Source organism: Melospiza melodia, chromosome 19 (genome assembly GCF_035770615.1).
Source record: "Melospiza melodia melodia isolate bMelMel2 chromosome 19, bMelMel2.pri, whole genome shotgun sequence".
Classification (NCBI taxonomy): Eukaryota; Metazoa; Chordata; class Aves; order Passeriformes; family Passerellidae; genus Melospiza; species Melospiza melodia.
Window position 1 is genome coordinate 15,265,745 of NC_086212.1, and position 23,008 is coordinate 15,288,752.

Sequence of the window (23,008 nt, forward strand, 5' to 3'; positions counted from 1 at the left end):
TTACCGAAATCCAACAGAAATGCTACTTTCTCATGTTTATTCCTGTAAACTACAAACATAAGAAATGCTGAATCGTAAAGAATAGAAACTCTGTAAAGGAAAAAAAAAAAACCAAAACCAAACACAAACAAAACCTCATTTCAGGCTTCCTCCCTTACTTTTTCTTCCTCCCTCCCACTTCAGACTCGGCGTTATTTGCCAAAGATTGGTCATGGTTTGGATAGCACATCTTGCTCTACACGTTCAAAACAGCATGAAGTGCAGAAAAAAAACCAACACAAACACCTCCTCCCCAAACAACACCCAAGCAGCAGCTAAAGCAGGTGATTAAAGGAAACAAAATGAGGCAACAAGAACCGGCTAAGGCTTCCAGCTCTGCTCTTTGCTGAGTTTCTCTTGGGGGTTTTGGGGTTTGCTTCTGATTATTGGGTTGGTTTGTTGTTTTTTTCCTGTCTCTCAGGGAAAGCTAAAAGACCAACAAAAATCCCTATCCCTGATCACAGCATTGAGCTAGAATCAGCTGGAATTTCAATTCCGTGTTTAATCTAACTTTAAACATGCCTTCAAAATAAAACAAGCTACTTTTTTTTAACCTAGTCATAAAGTTTATTAAAATTGTTCATTAATGCTTCAAATGTAGCAAGAATGCATAGATCCCAAAATATACATATGTATTTTCTTATAGAAATAGATTATTCTTTATAATAAAAAAACTGTAGGAACATCTTTAACAGATTACTCAATCCATGACTGACAGTTACACGAGATTGCATCATGTACACAGCATTCCCAGCCATGCTTAAAGGATTGCATCACTTTGCCCTTGCTCTCCTCTGGCTCTTTTAAATAACCCAGCGCCCAGCAGAGCCCGCCCGGGCCGGGGCCGGGGTCCCTGCGCGCCCGCCCCGCTGCAGCCCCGGCCCCGCTCCGACCCCGCGCGGCGGCGGAGCCTTCCGCCAACATGTCGGTAAAGACAAAAAAAAAAAAAAAAATCCAACAACAACAGCAACACAAATGAAAACCAAACCCGCCCGCCCGCCCGCCGCGGGCTCTCGCCCCCCCGGCCCGGCCCCAGCAGCGCGGAGCGGGGCCCGCGGCTCCCTCGCCCCGGCCGCGGGTCAGCAGCGCGGCGAGGAGGCGAGCAGGGGCTCGGGCAGCTGTTTGAACAAGTTCCTGAGGGTGCTCAGCTCCCGGGAGAGCTGCTCCACCTTCTTCTGCAGCCGCTCGTTCTCGGCCGTCAGTTCCAAGACTTTGTGCTGCGTCTCCAGGTTGCGCATTTTGGCTTTGTCGCGGCTCTTGCGCACCGCGATGTTGTTCCTCTCCCGGCGGAGCTTGTACTCGTCGCTGTGCTTGTCCACGCACTTCTTGGGCTTGTTCTTGCCCGCCGGGGCGGCGGAGTAGCCCCCGCCGGCGGCGGCGGACTTGGAGGACTCGGAGGGGTTGGGGGTGCCGGGGGGGCTGGAGGAGGAGGAGGTGGACAGGTTCCCGCTGCTGCCGCTCGGCACCGACTGGTAACCCAGGTAGGAGCGCACGGTGCTGCCGTAGGGCGAGGACATGCCCCCCGGTCCCGGCCCCGCGCCCCCTTCTTCCTTACGGGGCCCTTTGCAAGAGTCCAGGGTCTCGAAGACCGGCTCCACTTTGGTTTCCACGATCTGGGGCGGGAAGCAGCCCGGCAGCCCCCCCGGCTTGTGGCTCTGGCTGGCGCAGGGGTGGCTGTGCCGGGCGAGGCTGATGTAGGTGTAGTCGGGCTTCTTGCTGCCGCCGCTGCCTTTATAGTCCTCGGCGAAGAGATCGGAAAGGAAATCTTGGCCGGCGCCGCTGCTGCACGGAGGCTCAAAGTTGCCCCCTGCTGCTGCCGCGGGAGGCGGCGGCTGCGACGCCAAGGGCTCCAGGTACGGGCTGAAGTCGATGGCTCGCTCGTGGTCCCCGACGGTGAGCTCGGTCATGGAGCGGCCCCCGGCCGCCCGCGGGTGCAGCTTGTTGAGAGCAGCCAGACAGTCCGCCTCGTAATAGAAATTAGCCACTTCCATGGATTTAAAGGCGGGCGGCTGGATGGGGAGGCATGCTGCGTCCCAGGCCACCAGGCGTTGCATGAAAGCAAAGGGGGATGCGGGGAGGAGGAAAGGACGCGGGGGGCCCCCCCCGGCAGAGGGTCAGGCTGCCGCCGGCGGGGCGGGGGGCTCCAGACCCTGCCGCGGTCTCTGGCCCGGGCACGGCCCCGCGGCGCTGCCCGGCCGGGCTGGATCAGTCCCTGCGGCGCGCCGGGGCTTCACCGCTCCGGCAGCTGCGGCGGGGGCTGGCGCGTCTCCTCCGGACCATCTGGTTCTGGGTCCCGTGTCCTAAAGTCTCTGACTTAGGAAAGTTCCTTTGCTCAGTTATTTATAGGGGCGGTGGATCCCATAGCAACAGGCGCGTCACCGCCTGGCCGCCTGCCACTCCGCACGCTCGGCGCTGCCGGTGCCGGCCCCGGAGGAGGCTCCCGGGGCGGGTGCCGTGCCCGCCGGGCCGCCCACAACAAACCGGGCACGGACGGACAGAGGGAGGGAGGGAGGGAGGGGCGGCCGCGGGCCCGCAGGTGCGGGACTGGGACTGGGGCTGGGGCTGGGGCCGGCCAGGGGGCAGCGGGCAGCGCTGAGCCCCGGGGACACGGGGACACGGGGACACGGGGACAGCGTGTGCCGGGCACTGCCACTGCCGCTGCTGCTGCTGCTGCCCCGTGCCCGGCCGGGCCCCGCTCGGGCACCGCGGAGCGAGGCAGTGCCCGGGGCTGGCAGTGCCCGGGGCTGGGCACGGAGCGCTCTGGGTCTCGTTTCACCCCAGGGGAAATCAAGGCAGGGAAGATTTCTCCAAGTTCTCTTGGCAAAGCGGGGGCAAAGCTGCAAACCAAAGGCGGATCCCGTTACTCTGGTGCCGGGCTGGCTTTGGTGAACCCCACTGGCAAGCAGAGGTTCCAGAGGGACGTGCCCAGAGCCGCTTTGCACCGTGCAGGGCAGGAGCGGGGCGCTGCCCCGGCTTCCTCTGGCCGCCGCCAGCAGCCGGAGCCCGGCCAAGGCAGCGCTGCCAGCGCCCACGGGGGCCCGAACGCTTGTCTTGGCGTATTTGCTTTGCACGGGATGGTGCAACTGTCCGGGCACACACGGGAACCGGGAATAGGGAACGGGCGCTGGAGCCAAAGGAGACGGAATGGGGGTCAGAGGAGAGTGAGATTCCTGCGTCAAAACGTGGAATCCAGAAGTTTTGAGATTTGCGGGGTAAGTTTGGGAAGGAAGACTGAATCCCGATGTCCGTTTTAATTAAAGACACCCACCTTGGGAATCAAACTTATATTTTCACTCTCTTACTCCCACATTTACCTGTCTACAAGCTGATGATTCATGCCCAGAATAAAGGACATTAATTTAAAACAAAACATATAATTAAAGGAAGTAGGAGTGTCCTCCCTCAGTAAAGAAGACCTAGCACTGCAGGGAAAATGACACTGCCTCTTAGAATAATGTGAAGCAATCCTGCGGTGTGGGAAATATTGTAACGTTAAGCCAGAGGAACAGGTATTGCATTATATGATTCAAACAGTCAACTGTTCTTAATGTTCAAACCTCAGAACTCTGAAAAGAGGAAGAATTCAAGAATCAGTCAGTGGATCATCAGACTTTTTCTTTCTTTCTTTTTTGTTTTTCTTTTCACGTTCTAATAGGATTTATTTGTTTGTTTCCATAACAAAAGCTCCCCAACAGGTTTTCAGGCTTCAAATATTTCTAGTTCCATCTTTATCTACCAAGTTAATCTTTGGTGAATGCGCTAGAGATTAAATTGGAGCTGGGCCTGGCCAGAGAGCTGGGTCTGGAGGTTGTAGTTGGAGCCCATGCCTTCATAAATACAAACATCTGTATTGGGTGCAAATACTGGCAAGTTGCAGTGAGCCAGGGCTTGTTCCTCTGGCTGTTTACTCCCTCATCCTGTGCCTTTATCCTGCATTCTGATCTGGCAGTTACATCCAGTGGCTGCCCCAACTGGCCCTTCCAACCGAACTCTTGAAAATCAGCCTGGTGTTTCCTACGCCGAACGGTGCCAGGGCCCCAGGGCAGGAGCCCTCCTGGCTGGTGACCTGCTGCAGGCATGGCTGGTCAGCCTGGCACTGCCCCACAGGGCTCCAGCTCGCCGTGGTCCTCAAGCTAAAGCCAAACGTTAAAGCCGCTCGCTAAAATTCCTGGACAGATTTTCAAGATGTTTTTGGAGATCTGAGTTTGCCCTCTTCAAATTTCTGCCCTATTCTGTGCTGCTCTGCAGCAGAAAAGTTGTATTCCTGCCTGGGGTTAATCTTCCCTAACAAAACAAAGTCTGTGCAGCTGTCATGTGAACGAGATCCTATCGGGCTGGCGTGGCCCACACCTGCTCTCCCGGCCAGTGCTGAGTAATGCCGCAGTCACCCCGATCACGTCAGCCGGGCGGTAATTCAGGTTGGGTGCCCGGCTGGTCCCCTCCTTCCCTGCTCCCCCTCGCCTCCCTGCTCCACCTGGATCTCTTTCAACTTCCTCCAGCTCACCTCAAATCCCAGCATCCACTCTCACGGAGCCGCCGTCCGCTCTCAGCTTCTCATGGGAACCTTGTTGGCGGGACTAACCACCGCTCCACAGCCCCAGCGTTCGGCGAGCAGGTTTTGGGCTAACTCTGCTCTCTTTTCAATTATTTCTGCACTTGTCACAACAAATGCGTGGCCAGAAGAGGGGTTTTGAAATGGGAACAGGTGCAGAACGAGGCTCACAGCACAGGACTGAGCCCAGGCCTGGGCACACAGGGCTCTGTCCCTGCGAGTGCCTGGCTGGCCTTGCCAGATGTGCAGAGGCTGCTAATAATTGTGCTGGAAAAGCTCCTCAGAGGTGCTTTAGGCAGGGAGATGCAGACATTCCTGGTAAAGGGACCCAGGCACTGGCAGCAGCCCTTCAGCCTGTCTCCCAACAGAGCAATTTCCATTAGAAAAGCAGCACTTCTTTGAAAAGCACCTTCCTTCTAGTGATTTCATAATTTCTTTTTTTTTCCAGAACTATTCAGCTGAGGGAGGAGACAGCAAAAGTCCCAAATTACTTAGTAATAATATAACATTTTTGAGAAAAAAATTCTGATGCAATACCATCCAGGTTCCTCTACATTCATGTGTGTAACAATCCAGACACGGGGAGGGGAACAGGAGGAGGCCAGTGTGGTGAAAAGGTGGAGGGAAGAATCTCATCCTTACTGCTCATCTCTGTCACAAATTAAACTCTGCTCTCTCTTTGTACTGTAGAAGCCTCAACTTTGCAGCTCTGGGCTCAGACCTACGGTAAAGCATTGCAGAGGAATTTTCTTCCTGGAAATTGTCCTTTTTTCCAGGATTTCTTGCAAGCTTTCCAGTTCACACTCCAGGTCTACATCAGCTGCCTCTGGAATGACACCAGCTTTGGGGAGATGCTGTGAGTTTAGTGGTGATGGCTCACACAGTGAAGTAAGTGTTTATCAGAAGGTCTCTGGACCCAGGATCATACCCTAGAAAGGGCCTGGCTGACATTTCTGATGTTTCTTGCACAGCTTTGTCCCGTTTATGATTTCCCTGGCAGTAGCTCTTGGCAGGTCAGTGAGATCAGAGCTGCATGGCACTGGAGCTGCTCACCCAGCCTGCAGAGCTGCAGCTGGGGCAGCAGAGGGGCAGAGCAGGGGCAGCAGGGCAGCAGGGCAGTGCCAGCAGTGCCTGAGCTGCTGTGGGCAGTGTTGGAGCTGGCTGGAGGACAGGAACGACCCCAGAGCAGAGTCCCTGCCAGCGAGCACGGAAGGGCTCTGGGGGTAGGAGGGGACCTTGCCTAAAACACTGACCTAAGAAGAGCAATGTTGCAATAAAGGCTGTGAAATAGAGAAGTAAAATTGAAATTTATTTCTGAGCATGTTGAGCCCTTTTCTCCCTTCTCCCCAGCCCCATGTCTCTATTCAGCTGCACACCATATGCCAACAGCAGCTGTACCTGGCAGAGCCCAGGTTTGGAACCATTGCTCTGCACTTGTGTTCTGTGCTGTGAAACAGCAGCCCTTACTAAGTGTCAGACAGGGACAATGTCTCACTCGAGAGAGGCTGGCTGTCCTTCTGGCTGCCCCAGCTCAGGCCAGGCTCAGCCTTGGCTGCGTTTGAGGGATTGCCACGCGGTGCCCGCAGCGGGCGGCTGCGCTGGCAGTGCCAGGGGCGGCTGCAGGCTGTGTCTCCTGGCCTCCCTCGCTGCCGTTGTTACAGAGCAGAGTCCTGCCCGAGCCTCCCTCGCCCCGCTCCCCTGTGATGGGCTGGCACACGGGTTCTGTTGCTCTTTGCTGATTCTGTGCTCACCTCTGACCCAGCAGGCCTGGCCTTTCGGCGCCGCTTGCTCAATCCCCTTTATCTCCTCGCTGCTCTTTGCCCTACTGGCCGCGCGGAGACGACACCTGGAGACTGACACCGGTGGGACAACATCGGCCAAATTCCCTCCCTGACCCCACGGAAAATTTCCAGAGCAAGTCCGAGGTCAGAGCACCCACTCTGTGGCTCTGAGAAACACAGAGAGGAGGAAGAGTCAGAGCACACAAAGGCCCATGGAAGGGAACAGTGACAAAGCAAAGCCACAATCTCCGTCCTGCATGGCAGAGAAAGTCCCTGCTGGAGCTGGCTGGCTGGAAGGATGTGCGCTGTCAGTCGGAGCAGGGACAGTGAGAGCTGACTCTGTGTTTTACGAGTAGCCCATTTCCTTGTGCTCCATAAAAACGGCAGAGAAGCTGCTGTCCACTAACTGTCCAAAAGTTCTCTGTAGCTGCCTGACATTTCCTGGGTAATTGCAGCCTCCTGCTTTGATGAATTTGTTACAGATCATGCATTTGTGACCTCTAGTGTACCCAAGCTTTCAAAAGATCCATCAAGGGAAGATGAATTATATTCTTCCAGGGTACCCTGTGAGGTGTCAGAGGTTCCTAGTAACAGAACTTAGTAATTCATTAGGAAATTTCTAAAAGAGGAGAACTCCTCTGAGGTCCTGAGGCTGTGGGACAGACAGCTTGGACTCCGTGGGGTGTATGGCAAGGGGCAACATAAAACAAGGGAACTCGGGGTGACAGGAGAAGGGGCTTAGGTGAAGAAATAGAAGATTTTTTCTTTATTGAGAGCGTTAGAAGTCTGTGCTCTAGACTGTACAAATACTTGTTTTCCATCTGCTCTCACCCTGTGTCGAGCACCATGGGGAAAGTGGGGCTGCCAGGAATCGGTTGGGGCTTGTTGTTTGTGAGCGCTGGCACTGGCACAGCCGCGGGGCCGCTCTGTGTCACCTGGCAGCTGGCTGTGCGGACGGGCTGCCAGGCGGGGTGAGCGCGGCGTTCTGTCCTCCCTCCTCTGCTGCTCCTCGGCCCCTGTCACCTCCCCGCCTTTGCATCTCGCCTTTGGACGGGAGCCGTGGGAGTGGCTGCTCCAGCTCTGCCACCCACTGACACTTTCCCATGCCAGAGAGAGTCCGGCGAGGAACCGCAGCCAGTTCCTGCTCCCCGGTGCCCCGGGGCTCGGGCGGAGCGGGCCGGTGCGGGGCCGAGCGCCCGCGGGGCTGCGCTCAGCCCGGGGATGCGGCCGGGACGGGGCCGGGTGGCACCAGCGGGGCACCCGTGGGGCACCAGTGGCACCCATGGGGCACCCGTGGGGCACCAGTGGCACCGGTGCCGCTCCCCCGGCGCGGGGTCAGGGAAGGGGTTCAGTGTGTAACGCGATAAGCGCCGCAGTCCGGGGATGGCTCCGGGCAAACGGCTCCGCAGCCGTGGGCGCTTTCCGTGTCCCGTCCGGGTCCGTCCGGTCCCGGCGGGGCTGAGGGGCGGCAAGGGCCATGTCCGGGGCGCGGGGACCGGCAAGGAGACCCCCGAGCCCCGCCCCGGCCGCATCCCGATCCCCGCCCTTCCCCGATCCCGATCCGGCTCGTGATCCCGATCCCCGCCCCGCGCCCGGCAGCAGGCTTGGAGCGCCACCTAGCGGGCGGTGCCGTGCCGTGCCGTGCCGTGCCGTGCCGTGCCGTGCCGTGCCGTGCCGTGCCGTGCCGTGCCGTGCCGTGCCGTGCCGTGCCGTGCCGTGCCGTGCCGGCGGTCGGGCCGTGCCCTTTTACGGGCAGGTGCGGCTCTGGTCCGCCGATCCTGAGCCATTATCCAAGGACGTTTAACAGCTAAACTTCGGTAGCAACGTGCCGGTGCCTGTTCGCCCCGGCAGCCCTTCGGCCTCGACAAACCAAGATCACCAACACACCTTGGAGGTGACTTGGGAACGTGCCTCAGCCACAGCCGCTTCCATCCTCCTCTCACTCACAATTCGTTCGGGCACGTGTGGCCGCGGAGCCGCCGGGGCTGTCCCGGCACCCCGGTTAACAGCGGCCATTCCCGCTGTCACCATTCCCGCTTCCCGGCACCGGGAGCACGGCGCGGGCCTTCGCCTGCAGGCCGGGGAGCGGGCAGGGCCACCAAAGCACCGACCGTGGCCTCATTGCCGCCGTGGTGGCGGGTCACGGGCACGGTCACCAAAGGCACCGACCGTGGCCGCATTGCCCCCGCTGTGGCGGGTCACAGGCACGCACGGGCGCTGCCGCGGAAACAGCGCCCTGCACCGGCAGAGGGCGCGCGAGGCACCGGGCGGAGGGGGCGGTGCGACCGGGAACACCCGGGAGCGCCCGGCCCCGCCCCGGGCCGGTTTCCGCCCCCATCGCGGACTGGACCGGGCCGCGCCCGCCGCCCCACCCTGCCCTGCCCCGCCCGGTCCCGCCCGGTCCCGCCCCGGCTCCTCCCCGGTCCCTCCCCGGCCCCGCGCCCGGCCCGGCCCGGCCGCCCCCGCCCCGCACTGCGCCGCCGGCCGTGCCGCCGCGCCATTGGCCGCTGCGCGCCGGGCGGCGCTGCCCATTGGCCGGCGGGGCGCGAGGCGGCGGCGGCGATTGGCGGGAGGCGCAGGGGGCGGGGCCCGGCGCGCCCGCCCCCCGCCGCAGCGCGGCCCGTTCCCGTCGCTGCCGGGCGGGTCCGCGGGCCCTGCGCGCCCATCCCGGCCGGACATGGCCGAGAGCGGCCCGGGGGCGGCCGCGCCGCGGAACGAGCCCGCCGAGGAGACCGAGGGCGGCGGGCGGCGCTGGGGCGCCCAACACGCCGGGGCCCGCGAGCTGGCCGAGCTCTACTCGCCAGGTGAGGCGGCGCGGACGGGCGGGGCCCTCGGGCCGGGTGCTCGCGGCCGCTCCCCAGGACCCGTTCCCCTCGAGCCCCGTTCTCGCCGCGTCCGGTTCTCCCGTGGCCGGCTCCCCTCGGGCCCGGCTGTCCCCGGCCCGGCTCCGGGCGCCCCGGCAGAGCGGGAAGGGCCGGGGTGGCGGCCCTGGGCTGGGAGCGGGGCAGCCTCAAAGTGCCCGGCAGGGACGTTCTGCCCTCTGGGGCCGGCCGGCACAGCGAACCTTCCCCTCGAGGGCAGGTGTGGCCGCAGCACGCGGTGAGAGCCGGCGCTGCCCTCGGAACCGCTGCCCTGGGCGCTGCGGGCCTGGCACCGCACAGCCGGCACGGGGATCCGTCAGTCCCTGCTCCGCTCCTCCTGCCGCTTGGAACTCCTCATCGAGCTCTAGCTGGGCATTTGGGTGCTCAGTAAATGGCTCTTTGACTATGCTGTGGAAATAATTGCAAACTCCTTGTAAAAAACCATAATTTGTTTTTCGCTCACTGCTCAGTGTGAGCCGTGCTGGGTATTGCTCCGTGTGAGCAGTGCTGGATATTCCTCCCATTCCTAGAGAATCCCTTCTCTGGTGAAAAATTAGGGAAGGGAATGTGTTTTCAGTGTCTTGTGGTTCCCAGCAGATCAGCTGAGCCCAGCTCGCACACCCAAGCGATTCCTGGGCAAGCAGGTGATTTCACTCACACGGAGCCTTGTGATGATAAGAAATCCAAGGCCTTTGTTCGCCTGTGTGACTGGGGCACGTCTGCCTGTTTCCGTTTCTTTTGCTCCCCACAGTCATGCCTTGAGCAGGTGCTTTGTGACACCTTTCAGGCACTGGGACTGATTGCTGTGCTTTACACAAAAGCTCTCACTGGCTTAACCACTGCTCTGGCTCATAAGGAAAAGCTTTCCCTCCCCGAAGAGCTTGCTGCCCTTCTCGCTGGCTGTGGCACATGCACAGTGATATGTCAGGGAGCTGAGGGTGTATTAGACATGCAGGTTTCTTCTGGAATTACATAAATAATTTACATAAGCAATGCCAGAATATGTATTACAGTGGAAGTGTATCATGTTCAAATTCTGAATCCATAAGAACAGGGCTTGAGTTGAATTGTGCAGAGTGAACATGACTGGAATATTTCCCTGATTTCTTGAAGCACGTACTTTGTGGCTTTGGCAATTCATTCCCTCACAGGCTTTGGGGTTTGAGTGCCTTTTAAACGCAAGTTATCAGCGCTGACTCGGTTCCTTGGTTTGCCTTCCCAGTGCAGAGCTGAGGCTGCGTTTTTGAACCTGGCTATCTCGACAGCCATGCTGGGTCCCTGTGTTCAGACTACAGAGGTGTTTGCACACCCTGAGCTCGGGGGACCTGCCAGCCTCCTTTCCAGCACTCAGCTAATTGTTCCATAAGGATCTACCCACTTGGCTCCTCTAATCAGGGTGTGGTTTTCTTATGAAGGAAGTGAGTGTTAATTAACTCTTACTTTCATTACTCCAGGGACCTCTTTATAGAATCACCCACGTTGTGACCTGATGCTGCTGTCAAATATGGCTGTTCTTGTGTCTTAATTTAATTTTACTGTTCTCTCCTCTGCTACTGCAGAGTGTGTTAATTTATATGCTCATGGCCCTTCTAGAACATCTAAAGCTGACCTGTCAAAGTCTCTGTTCACACTTTCAAATATTGCCTTGTAGGCACGTTGGCGATAAGACTGATCCTGCATTCATGTTCCTCCATTCCCTGCTCATTGTGTGGTACAGTGAGAAGGAGGACTTGATTTAGCATTTAGGAGGAGAAATCTGATCAGGCATTAGGTCAGCAGAGAGGAGGAGGAGGACAGAGCTGAACGCGTGCCAGGCCTGAGCGTGCCCCTCTCTGAGCCCTGCTGAGCCTGCCTTGCTCTGCTGTGCCGCAGGGCCTGGGGCCGGGCTGTGGGGGGAGGCTCTGGGAGCCCTGGGCAGGAGGGGCTGTGCTGGCTGAGCCCCAGAGCAGGCAGGGACTGGCCTGGCAGCTCCTCAGGGCATTAAGAGCTGCCTGCAGCCCAGGCCCTGCTGCTGACAGCTCAGATCTTCTTGGCCCTGGGTATTAAAGGTCTGTTTCTGGGCCCTAATCCTGCAGGTTTCACCCTGAGTGTTCCCTGTGCTGTGCCTCGGTGCCTCGTGGGGATGCAGCAGTGAGGAGCAGGGCAGCCTTCTGTGCTAACCTGACAGTGCAAGTGTTACCGTGCTCTGATGTGCCTGCTCCCTTTTTATAGGCAGTAAATGATTTTTTCATGGAGGTACAAAGTGGTACAGCAAGGTGCAGGAGAGAATTTGTGCCAGTTCTTTCTCTTTTCTTGTTCTGTCCCTTGTCATCTCAGAGTTGCTGAGAGTTGCCAGCCTGTGCCTGGGAGCAGGAAGGCACAGACAAGACAGCGGTTCAGGGAGAAGCTTCAGGGGAATACTTGTGACACTAGACAAGCCATTCCAGGGCCACCAAAATCAAGAATGGTGAGAACAGGGCTTTTTCCTGTTAGTACGACAGCTTTATTCAAAATCTCAGAGCTTGTAAATATTACAGATCACAAGGTGATTTAAATATGTTTGAGGCCAGAAATTTGTTCCCAGATTCAGCCCTTCCAGCAACACTGAATATTGGATGAAATGCAAATTGAGAAAAGATGTGACGTGGAGGAACTTTATGCCAGCAATCTCAGGGAGAGGGAAACTAGGACAGCGTGAGATGGTGTCTGATTTGGCCCTGTTAATTGGACAAGGGCAGAGGGCAGAGGGTAGGAGTGGCTTGGGGAAGAGGAATGTCATTTAAGAAAATGTGTGCACTTCCCATAGATAAATATGTTTCTGTTTCAGTTCCCCGTCAGACAAATGGAGCAAGTCATCCAGGCAGTGGAATGGTCTGTCTGTTATTTCGGGTTTTTGTCCTCTCAGATAAAAGTAAAACATGCTTTCTCTCTTGTTCTTTCCAACAGGAAAGAGACTACAAGAATGGATCTCTGTCATCTTATGCTTCTCTCTGATCTGCTTCAATTTTTACAATCTCCTCTTGTACCTGCGGCTGGAGCACACGCCCTCGGTCCTCGTTGGGATCTGTAAGTAGGGGCTGTTCCTGCTGCTGCTCAGGGCAGGACTCATTGGGATCTGTAAGTAGGGGCTGTTCCTGCTGCTCAGGGCAGGACTCACTGAGATCTGTAAGTAGGGGCTGTTCCTGTTGCCCAAGGCAGGATTCATTGAGATCTGTAAGCAGGGGCTGTTCCTGCTGCTCAGGGCAGGACTCGCTGAGATCTGTAAGTAGGGGCTGTTCCTGCTGCTGCTGCCCAGGGCAGGACTCGTTGGGATCTGTAAGTAGGGGCTGTTCCTGCTGCTGTCCAAGGCAGGACTCATTGAGATATGTAAGTAGGGGCTGTTCCTGCTGCTGCTCAGGGCAGGACTCACTGAGATCTGTAAGTAGGGGCTGTTCCTGCTGCTGCTGCCCAGGGCAGGACTCGTTGGGATCTGTAAGTAGGGGCTGTTCCTGCTGCTGCTCAGGGCAGGACTCACTGAGATCTGTAAGTAGGGGCTGTTCCTGCTGCTGTCCAAGGCAGGACTCATTGAGATATGTAAGTAGGGGCTGTTCCTGCTGCTGCTGCCCAGGGCAGGACTCATTGGGATCTGTAAGTAGGGGCTGTTCCTGCTGCTGCTGCCCAGGGCAGGACTCGTTGGGATCTGTAAGTAGGGGCTGTTCCTGCTGCTGTCCAAGGCAGGACTCGTTGGGATCTGTAAGTAGGGGCTGTTCCTGCTGCCCAAGGCAGGACTCCTGTCCTGTGGGGTCCTTCAGGCTTGACTTGCTATTGAAAGGAAGAGGGACATCTGTGGGTGAGCCTCTGCAAAATGGGTTACTGCTTTGTTTTTACGTTTCACTGGCTTCTCAGTCCATCAGAGGGGAAGTTTTGATGTAGCTGAGTAAGTTTGGTGTTCCTGTGTAGTCACTGCAAGAGTAAGGACTATTGAGAAGGAAAGGAGCTGTCAGAATGGTCAGAGTTGGGAACAAAATACATTGCTTGACAAAAATATTCACAAGAATTTTCCAGAATGCAGAAGCTCAAGGGAAATGTCATAAAAGGTGCTTGAGGCATCAAACTGGCTTCATTTCTGGGGGCTGCAGACTGAACACAAGAATTTTGGAGAATTGTGCTTTCATGTCAGGATGTGATGTTTGGCCTTTATTATCCTGAATGATGACTTTTTCCAGGAGTATAAGAAAAGTTGATTCCACCTCTTCTGTGGAGGAGAGGAAGAACCAGTGAAGGATTCTGATGGAATATTCAGAAAAAAAATAGCTTTCCTGTAATTGTGTGGGGTGTGTGTTTTAGAAGAGAATGGTACCTGTTCATCAGCTGTGCTGGGCATTGCTAATGAGTTCAAACTAAACAAACAAGCCCCACCCAAACACTGCCCCGGGTTCAAGCAGTGGCACACAGCAGAAGCTCCGAGTTCCTGCCAGAGCTGGGACTGGCATTCCTGGTGTCTGTGGGGAGGTTGTTGGGGCTGGGGGCAGCAGTGTCCTCACTGTGACTCACAGAGCTCTCCTGGCCCAGTTCAGTCCTGCTGCTCTCAGCTGGTGAGGTGGAGGTGTTGGCAGGAATGGACAGAACAGGGCATGGGGATGGGAGCTGCTGCTTGGGGATGAGGGCACAGTCAGACAGGAGAGTCCGCACTGATGCTTAACCTGTGGTGCAATCTGTTTGCAGCTGCCTTTCATCTCAAAGTTAATATTGATAAAAGCTGGAGTTCTCTGATATCCTGGTTACCAGTTTAACTGATAAAGCAGCCAATTCACTGATAGTATTATTTAAGTAGTAGTGAATGATTAAAGTAGCAGAATCTGGATTCTGTGTAAATAAAGTGGTGTGGAAATAATTGATAGTGTGTACAAAAATGAGTGCCATAAAATGGTAAGTGCTTCAGGCTATCTTGTTTTGCTGCCTTCAGTACATTATTTCTCCAGCTGAAGTGTGAATGATGTCTGTAATTCATACTGATTATTAGGTTTTATTGCATATTATGCAAGTCATATCCATAAAAGTCCTGATTCCTAAATACGTGAGGAGCTCCACAGGCAGTTGGGAATCCTGAGTCACCCACAGGGTGAGGTGTGCTCCACTGACAGCTTCCCTCAGGCTTTCTTTGGAATATTGACTCTGAGCTGAAGTCATAAAGCAAACATTCTGCTAGTAAAGACAGAGCTCTGATCCAGTTCCTGCCAGGTCTTTGTCAGTCTGTTCCAAGGGCTGGATCTGTCCTGCTGCACAGACCTGTTCCCTGCACAGGGACCCTCTGTGTGCTCTTCTGTAAATACATGCTTTCTTTAGGAAATGAGGCACTTTGAACACTGCATCACTCCACTGAGCCTAAACCCTGTGTGTGTAATTAAAGGCTGTGTCACAGCTTCTTTCTTTGTGCCTTTAGAGGCACAGGGGATTGTAACATGAGCAGTGCTGTAAGTGCCTTAGCCTGGAGATTGCTGGGGCAGGAGAGATGTGCCCCTGCTGTGGCTGGCAGTGGGGCAGCGCTCCCTTGCCCAGAGTGTCCCAGGGTGGCATGCAGGTGCCCTGGCCCTGCTGAGGCACTCAGGGCCTGCAGGGGAGCCCAGCACTGAGGGGACACACTCGGTGGCCTTGCCTCGCAGCGGCTCAGGCTGTGTCATGTCCTGCTGACTAAAGATGAGCGTGCTGGACAGGAAGAGCCACGGGGCTCCCTTGCCTTCCAGGCTGCTTCAGCAGAGATGAGACCATTTCCTTCCCTCCTCACCAAAAGAAAAAAAGGAAAAGAGTGGGCAGAGGATGGATTTGTGCTGTGGCTTGTGCTCGCTCCAGTCATGCCCTGCTCTGGGTATGCTCAGCTGCTGGGCAGCCGTGGAGCTGTTCCTCTTTCTCAGGTCTGAGTTAGGTGTTTGATTTGCATGCACACAAGCACCCAGTGCAGGCAGGCAGCCTGGCTGGGGATGGGGCTGTGGGGCAGCTGGAACACCCCCGTGTTTCCCAGTGCAGCAGGACAAGATGCCAGCAGTGCCACAGAGCCAGAGCAGCCTCTGCCACTGTAATTGAAGGTTGGTGGTGCCAGGGACAAGGCTGGCAAAGGGATCGTTGTGTGGCAAGCAGAAAAGCCTCACCAAAACATGTAATATCAGGCTTGAAAGACCTCATACCTTCAGGTGAGCTTGTGATGTCCAGCATATTCAATATACATGAGCTGAGTATATACTTCATATATTAATAACATCTAGATAAAAGTTTGGCAAGTTACAGCATGAATCTTGGTTTTCATTTTCCTCTCCTTCCTCCTATTTTTGTATAGGGTTTTAAGCCCCTTTTTTCCAAATTGGTTGACTTGTTTCAGGCATGTGACTGTTATCTGCAGCCACATTGGTTCATGACAGGCACTGCTCATTGCAGTCTTACAAGAAAAAGAAGAGTTAACTTTGTGTTGTAACCTGTTTATATTCCTAGGAACTGCCCCACGTAGAGCAGATATCTTTAGGAACATCTTGTGACATGATACAAGTTACAATTAATTACTGCTCTCTTGAAAGATGGGCAGCTGATTTTTTAACCCATATGAGGTGCATGTTTCAGTTTTGCAGAGATTGTGGGTTAGCCAGAGTGCATACAGGAGGAAATCACTTACTGCAGTTTCAGAATAGAAACTGGATCTCCTCAAGGCCCAGAACTCTTTGTTTCAATCTCCAGCAGCTCTGCAGGGCTGCCCTCGGTCAGCAGCATTGCAGAGCCAGACATGAGCGTGTAACACACGGGAGCTGTGGCACACCTTGGTGGAAAACACTCCAGAGACATCAGTGCTGGCTGAGGTGAGTGCTGGGCACCTGGCTCAGGCGTCCACACCCTGCTGCCTCACAGCTCCAAGGGTGCCACTTGTGGGCACTCTCAGGTCCAGTTCTGACTCCAAGTCCCTCAGCTTTATTAGCCAAATTTATGAAGTTTTCTTTCTTTCAAGCTGCTGCAGTTTATACTTATTGAAATGTCCAGGGATTGTAATCTTAGCCTCGTAACTTGCCATAATATCAAACCTCTGCCTTCTCTGTACTGAGAGTCACTAAATGGGGACTCCAGGTGACTAAGACATTTTATTTTCATAAGTATATAAGTGACAAACAACTGGTACTTTGGCATATTGATATGTAGCCTACAAGATTTTTTCTGAGTGAAGTTAGCCATGCAGACCATTTAATGCTGTTCAACCAGTTCATACAGCCCCGATTAAACACGGCTGTACTTCCCAGTGATGTTACACAATAGCATCAAGTTATTAAATAACATCATATCCTGCTTTCTTCCCCTCCAGAGGCTCTAACTGGATTTTTACTGTGAATATGAAACTTTGTATACTTTGATATAAGACTTCCAGGTTACAATTTGATCATTCAATCTATGCAAAGCCAAGCTTACTCAGCTCGTGCAATTTTGGTGAAGTACAGCTTTTAATGGTAAATGTGCCCAGCAGTTTTGTGTCTGGAGCTCTTGTGAGGCCTCCTCCTTCTGCAGGCCCCAGGAGCAGCCTGGCCACGGGAAGTGGTTTGAGAGTCACCCACTCTCAGAGCTTGCAGGTTGTCTCTCAGTTTGACTGAAGCGCTGGAGAGGTGGAGAGGGGCCTTTCCTGGGTCACAAACCCTGCACATTGCCTGGTTTCTGAGCTGGACACAAGCAGGACAGAGCTGTGTCCGTGTGTGTTTGGGGCAGGGGCTTATCCAGCTGCATGTCCTCTCTGGGGAGAGGCCCCTGGTGCTGTGCTGGGAGGTGCCCACACAGGATCACAGGTGCGGGGAAATGGGACAGAGCAGCATTTCCAGCAAATGTGTGTGGCAGCTGAGTGTTTGCTTGGAGTCCATTTGTGCACCTTTGGGTTCCCTGTGTGCTGGGCTGCCTTCCTGCCTTCGTTCCTCCTTATTCTGCAGTCTACTTACAAACCAAGAAATGCCAGTGTTCTGAGCAAGTCCTGCAGCTGGTGTCCTTCTGCCCTCCCTCTGTGTGCTCTGAGCATCACCTCCTCCTCAGGGATAACCCCTGGGTGGGCCCATCCTCGCCCCTCTCAGTGAGCTGGAGGAAAGCCAATGTGTGTGGGTCAGGACTTCCCTGATGCTGCACTGAGCTGGGGTTATCTTGCTTTTTCTGAGTGTGTGGTTAACACTTCACCCATGCTCAGGGCTGTCAGTCTGCTCTCACGCTCGCAGCCTCGATGACAGAGCATTGAGACCTTGTGCCACCTCTGGGCAGCAGCTGGGCTCCTGTGCCTTGGCGTGCCGTGCTCAGTGAAGGCAGTGCTGGGTGTGTGAGGGTCAGCAGCCAGCTCATCAGCGGGATGTGCCCTCTGAGCCCGGGGACAGGACACACACCGTGTCACCATGCTGGTTCTGTGGAGCCTCAGCACAGCTCCTGCTCTTTCACTGTGACTCACCCTGCGCAGAGGAGAGAGCACACCCTGCTGCAGTACGGCTGGAACAAGATTGCTGGGAGTTAGGTTTTTCCCAATTGCTTTAGTATAATGCACTGCTCCAGGCACCCTCCGTTCTTCCCTTTACCAGCTGACATCGAAGCAACACGAGGAGCATCTATCGAGCTGTCAGTGCTTTGCCTCAATTTGCGTTGCTGCTCCTGCAGTTGTTTCGCTGGGATGGTGCAGCAGCTGGAGGCAAGGCAGGCTAATGGGGGCATTACCTCAGCGAGAATGGCATTTGAGTCTTGCAAAGAGAAGTGTTGTTTGGATATCTTGCCCCGAGCCCAGGCTGCTTGCCCTTTCAGCTGCTGGGAGCAGATGTAAACGCTATTGTGTCCCACCCGCCCTTGCTGTGGCCTGTGTGTGGTCTGAAACAAGAACAAATGCACAGAATCCACTGCTTGGAAAATGAGCTGTCCTCAGTGTAATAAGGGGTAGATAAAGAATGAAGAGTCTCCTGCTGCATGTAAGAGTTTGGGCCAACTGCATAATGGATTCAACAGCAGGGGCTGGTTGGTTTGTGATAGGAGAAGAGCTTTTTTATTTCTTCTCCCTCTCTGAAAATGAAAGGTGAGGGGAAGGACTGCAGAGGTGAAGGGTCAGCCAAGCAAAAGGTACCCACTAGGGGAGATATTTCTGTTCTGTGGGAGATGGGCTAAACACAAATACAGATTTAATGAAGATTGCTGCTGTCCAAGTGGTGTCTTGCTAACCTCTTTTTCCTAATTGCCTTGCCATATGTTTATTCAGACTGGGCAGTCTCACATGGTTGTAAATACCTAAGTTAGAGGCAGACAAACAAGTACACTTCTGAAATAAGAATAAGATGTGACTGAGTCAGTAAAATGCTGTGTTTGTCTGACTCTCTCTCTTATTCCAGTTGCAGGAGTTATTACAGCTGACTTCCTCTCAGGACTGTTCCACTGGGGAGCAGACACCTGGGGATCTGTGGAGCTGCCCATCGTTGGAAAGGTTTGTGATTGATTCTCGAGCTCAGGAAAGCTGTGCAGTGCCTTTTGCAGCAGTGCCAGTGCTCCCAGCTCTGGCTCTGTGCCTCACCCAGCCCAGGGCACAGCCTGGGCTCTGCTGGGCACCTGGCCTGGGGGACACTGGGGTGGCACTGCTCCCCTCTGTCCCCTGCCTGAGGCTGGCAGTGTTGCAGTCCCAGCGTCTGCAGACCCTGCAGTCTCTGTGGGCACAGCCTGTGGCAGCACAAGCGTTGGACCCTGGCTGGGCACTGTGCTTTATCAGGTCAGGAACACAGATTTGGAGAGCTGTCCCTGCAGCTGAACTCCTAAAAACTTGTGAAACATGAGGCTGCTGCAGGAAGAATCATTCCAGTTCCCTCTTCTATGGGCCCCTGTTGTAACACAGTGATACTAGAATGGTGGTGACTGAAGATTTAATTTGATATGTATTATACACCTGCAGCTACAAATGCCAGCTGCTTAGTGGAAGGTGCACTGGCTTCTGTAGTAGGCAACAATCTGTTTTCTTAATTAAATTTCTTAATAGCTACCATTAATTACTCCTCACAGTGCAATGTTAGAAGGATCATGATTTATATTAAAAAGTGGGCGATTCCTTGTTATTATCCAGAGTTACACAAACTACAACAGAATTAAAACTGTTCGGTTTGGCTTTTTTGCTCACCTTCAATAGGCTTAGTAGTCTTGAACCTCTGTATCTCTGCACCACGATTTAAATAACTTTTAAAAGCCCTACTGCCAGAGACTCTGCACTAAATCACCACGAGCTGAGGCTGCTCAGGACACCTTTGCACAGGCTGGACATGCTGGAAGTGTTAAAGGCAAATCAGTAACTGTGCCCCACACAGTAAAACAATTGCTCTGTGTGTTCAGATGGGATTTCTGCTCTTGGAGGTGACTTCTGTATAGTCTGTTTGTCTTCCACTGCTTCGTCCAGTCACTGAATTTGCATTTAGTGCTGGCATCTGTGGCCCATAAATATGGTAGGCTGAATCCTAATTTTTTAGTCGGGTTTTTTTTTTTCCTTGGTTGATTCTGCTTAGCAAGTGAATTTCACAGGCTTATTTTGCCTGAGAAGTTAGGGTGCTGCTGCTTTGTTTTTAAGATTACATACTGAAGGTCCTAAGTGAAAATTTAGAAGAAGAAAACTGAAAAGCAAGGAAAACCTGGATTTGTGTGGGGGAACTGAATTGCTTTGCAAATGTAAATCACATGATCTGAAGTGTCCTCATGACAAAAGTTTGAATGTTGTTAACATGCTTTCTACTATGGAATTCTCTTCAACTCAGTCATCAGATTTGAGTGTAAGAGAGTTTGTTGAGGTTATTTTTTGGTAATATTTTTCTTTTCCAAGACCATTATTGAGTGTGGTGTTGTGTTTATCCAATTGTTTTCCCAGGCTTTCATCAGACCCTTTAGGGAACACCATATTGACCCCACAGCCATCACCAGGCACGATTTCATCGAGACCAATGGAGACAACTGCTTCATGACACTGGTCCCCTTGGCCAACATGGCATACAAATTTGTGTCTTTTTCCCCGGGTAAGCTGCTGCTTCTGACTGCTGTGGGTTTAGTGTTCTTGTTGCTATTGAATGAACATTTATCTATGAGAAGTTTGGAGGAATCCATGGATGTGATATGACAAGAAATAGCTGCTGGAACCATGGTGCTCCTGGCAGGAGGGAGGGAAACTTTCTTTCCTTTGAGGTGTGGTGACAAAAGGTGGCACAGTGAGATTCTCTAGCTCAGCAGAGAATCTGGGCTGGAGAGTTGTGCAAGGAAGACTAGAAGTTATGCTAAAGGCTTTCTTAATAAGAGGGACCAAGCTGTGAACATCTGGGGAAACTCATTGCCCCAAAGTGTGTAACACAAAACAGTGCTTCCTCTCTGTGCACAAGTGCTTTATGTGCAAAGCAGAAGTCAAGAACTAAAGGGTCAAGTTAATTTTATAGGTGGTAAACTCAGTTTGACTTCCTGTTTATGGTGTGCTGACAGATTCTGGCACTTCCCAGCCTGTCCTGTGACATGTGGGAATTGCTCGTGGCTCACTGGCCCGTGTAACACTTGTGCCAGAGCAGCTTTGGTGATGCCCCTGTCAGCTCCTGCAGCAACAGGCAGCCCTGGCTGGCCAGGAGCCTGTCCTGCCACAGCTGCTGGTGGTGTTTTGCAGAGGCCCTGTGTGAGACCTGTCCCTGGGAGTGCTACGTCTTTGCCCTCATCATCTTCATCACCATGACCAACCAGATCCACAAGTGGTCGCACACGTACTTCGGGCTCCCGCGCTGGGTCGTGTTCCTGCAGGACTGGCACATCATCCTGCCCCGCAAGCACCACAGGATCCACCACGTGTCCCCCCACGAGACCTACTTCTGCATCACCACGGGTATGGCACTGCTGCACGGTGGGCATTAGTGCTCTCAAGGCTCCTGGGAGAGCTGCAGCTGGGTTTGGCATACACCTGCCTTTGTGGGGAAGGTTTGTGATCAGCTGCAGGAGCTCAGAGCCTGAGGGAGCAGTCATGGTGCTGAGATCTGATTGCCCGGGGTCTTGGTGAGCTCAGGCCACTCATGGGGTTTGTTCACTAAAGCTGCTGTTCCTTCTAAAGAGCAGAGTGTCTGCAGCTGCTCTGGAATGCTCATTTCTAAAAGCCAGGCTCCTGGATTTTCAGCATCCACTCATCCTGACTCAGAGGAGTGGACAGGTTTGCAGAAAGCTTTAGCTTCCTTTTATATCTGTACAGGTGGGAATGCTCAGTCACCAGTGCTGCACAATCCTAAATAAGTTATCAAGTTAATCAGACAGCTGGAAATAAACCACTCTGGTTCTTCATTCTGTCATTGGCATCGACAAACGGTTCATGTGGGTTTTGAAACCTCTGCCAAGAAAAAAATATAATTCTCATTAGCAGAATGTCATGTAGAAACATGGTACAATTAAGAAGCCTGACTTGACAGATGGTAGCAAAAATCTTGCCACCCAAAGAGCTATTTTTAATTCCTACTATGTCCTGAGAGTTTAAGCCTGACCATTATTAGCAGTATTGGGCTGGTTGCTTTTTTTTCTCATTAAAAAAAATGCTGAACTTTGAATGCTATGACAAACTAATCCTCTTTCTCCTTTTCAATCCTTTAGGTTGGCTGAATTATCCATTAGAGAAGATAAGATTTTGGAGATGTTTGGAGAACATCATCCAAGGACTTACTGGTGAGAAGCCAAGAGCAGATGATATGAAATGGGCTCAGAAAATCAAGTAACTTCTGCCAGCCTTCTGCAATCCTTAACTTGTTGCCAATGTTGTTTTTAAAAGAAAAAAGAAAATAAAGCCATCAGCCAAATTCAAGACCTGCAAAGAAATAACAGACTCTAAAGCACAAACTAAAAAGTGCTAACACAGACTACAATGAAAAGAACTAATTCTTAAAACAATACTTGAAATGAAGATGATTACTCTCACTGAGCACCTTTTTGTGTAGCCATGTCTGCTTACACCTTAGAAGTTGCTTCGTCGCTGTATCCGTGAGGTACGGGCACGCCACAGGCACTGCAGGGGCACTGGGGGAGCAGGAATCGTGTGTTGTATCAACATTCTGAACACTTCCCAACAGCTCGTGGCCTAAGACCTGCAGGGAGAGGTGACAGCCTTGTCACTGGGTGTTGGAGTGCTGTGTGGAGCAGTGGGGGGAGCAATGAAGCCTATAAATCATGACTGCTCAATGCACTCGCTGATTGATCCACGTCCAGCTCTGTCTTCACTATCATGTTCACCCTGATTGATGTCATGTGCAACGGACCAGAGAGTCCCGCTCCTCCAGGGGCCACCAATCCTCAAGTGTCTTCAGTTTCCCTTAAAACAAAATTGTTGTACTCTCCACATGGAATTGAGCAGTTTCTGCATAAGCCTTCAACTTCAGGAGCCTCTGAGGAGAGGGAGGGCACCCTACAACATGTGTGTCTGTTCGTGTGGAGTGCTCACTGCTGAGTCTTCTATTAAGTGTTTCCTACCCTGACAATAAATGTTTGAAATAGTTCTAGCATTGGGCACACTGCAAATAGCTGTATTCAAGAGCTCAAGGTATCAAACTCGTAATGTTAGAAGGGAAATGTCAATGACTGGTGTTTTGTTCTTTTTATTTTTTTAAGGTGCTTGCTTGTTTCTGTAAATAATATAAAGCCTTAATCTCTTCTGGTGTAATGGAATAATATTTTAATGTGATGTTTGAATGTATATAATATATTTATAACAAAGCAGTTGGATAATACTAATCACGTTCAAGTCTTGTTGCTGTTTTTCATTGTTGCACTGGCAGCACTTAGTGCAAGAGCTGGATCAGTGGTTGCAC

At 53.3% G+C, this 23,008-nt stretch overlaps 2 protein-coding genes across 2 annotated transcripts; one reads left to right on the top strand and one right to left on the bottom strand.

The window, feature by feature from the left end:
• Positions 1-1,084: 1,084 nt before the first annotated feature.
• On the bottom strand, positions 1,085-2,201 carry CEBPB (CCAAT enhancer binding protein beta). Its single transcript, XM_063172020.1, has one exon. The coding sequence runs from the start codon at positions 2,091-2,093 to the stop codon at positions 1,119-1,121; it is 975 nt and encodes a 324-aa protein (XP_063028090.1). The 5' UTR covers positions 2,094-2,201; the 3' UTR covers positions 1,085-1,118.
• A 6,848-nt stretch (positions 2,202-9,049) lies between these two features.
• PEDS1 (plasmanylethanolamine desaturase 1) lies at positions 9,050-22,941 on the top strand. The gene is made up of 6 exons (XM_063172660.1): positions 9,050-9,176; positions 12,159-12,278; positions 18,557-18,648; positions 20,065-20,209; positions 20,839-21,051; positions 21,801-22,941. The coding sequence occupies exons 1-6, from the start codon at positions 9,050-9,052 to the stop codon at positions 21,920-21,922; spliced, it is 819 nt and encodes a 272-aa protein (XP_063028730.1). The 3' UTR covers positions 21,923-22,941.
• The last annotated feature ends 67 nt before the right edge of the window (positions 22,942-23,008 follow it).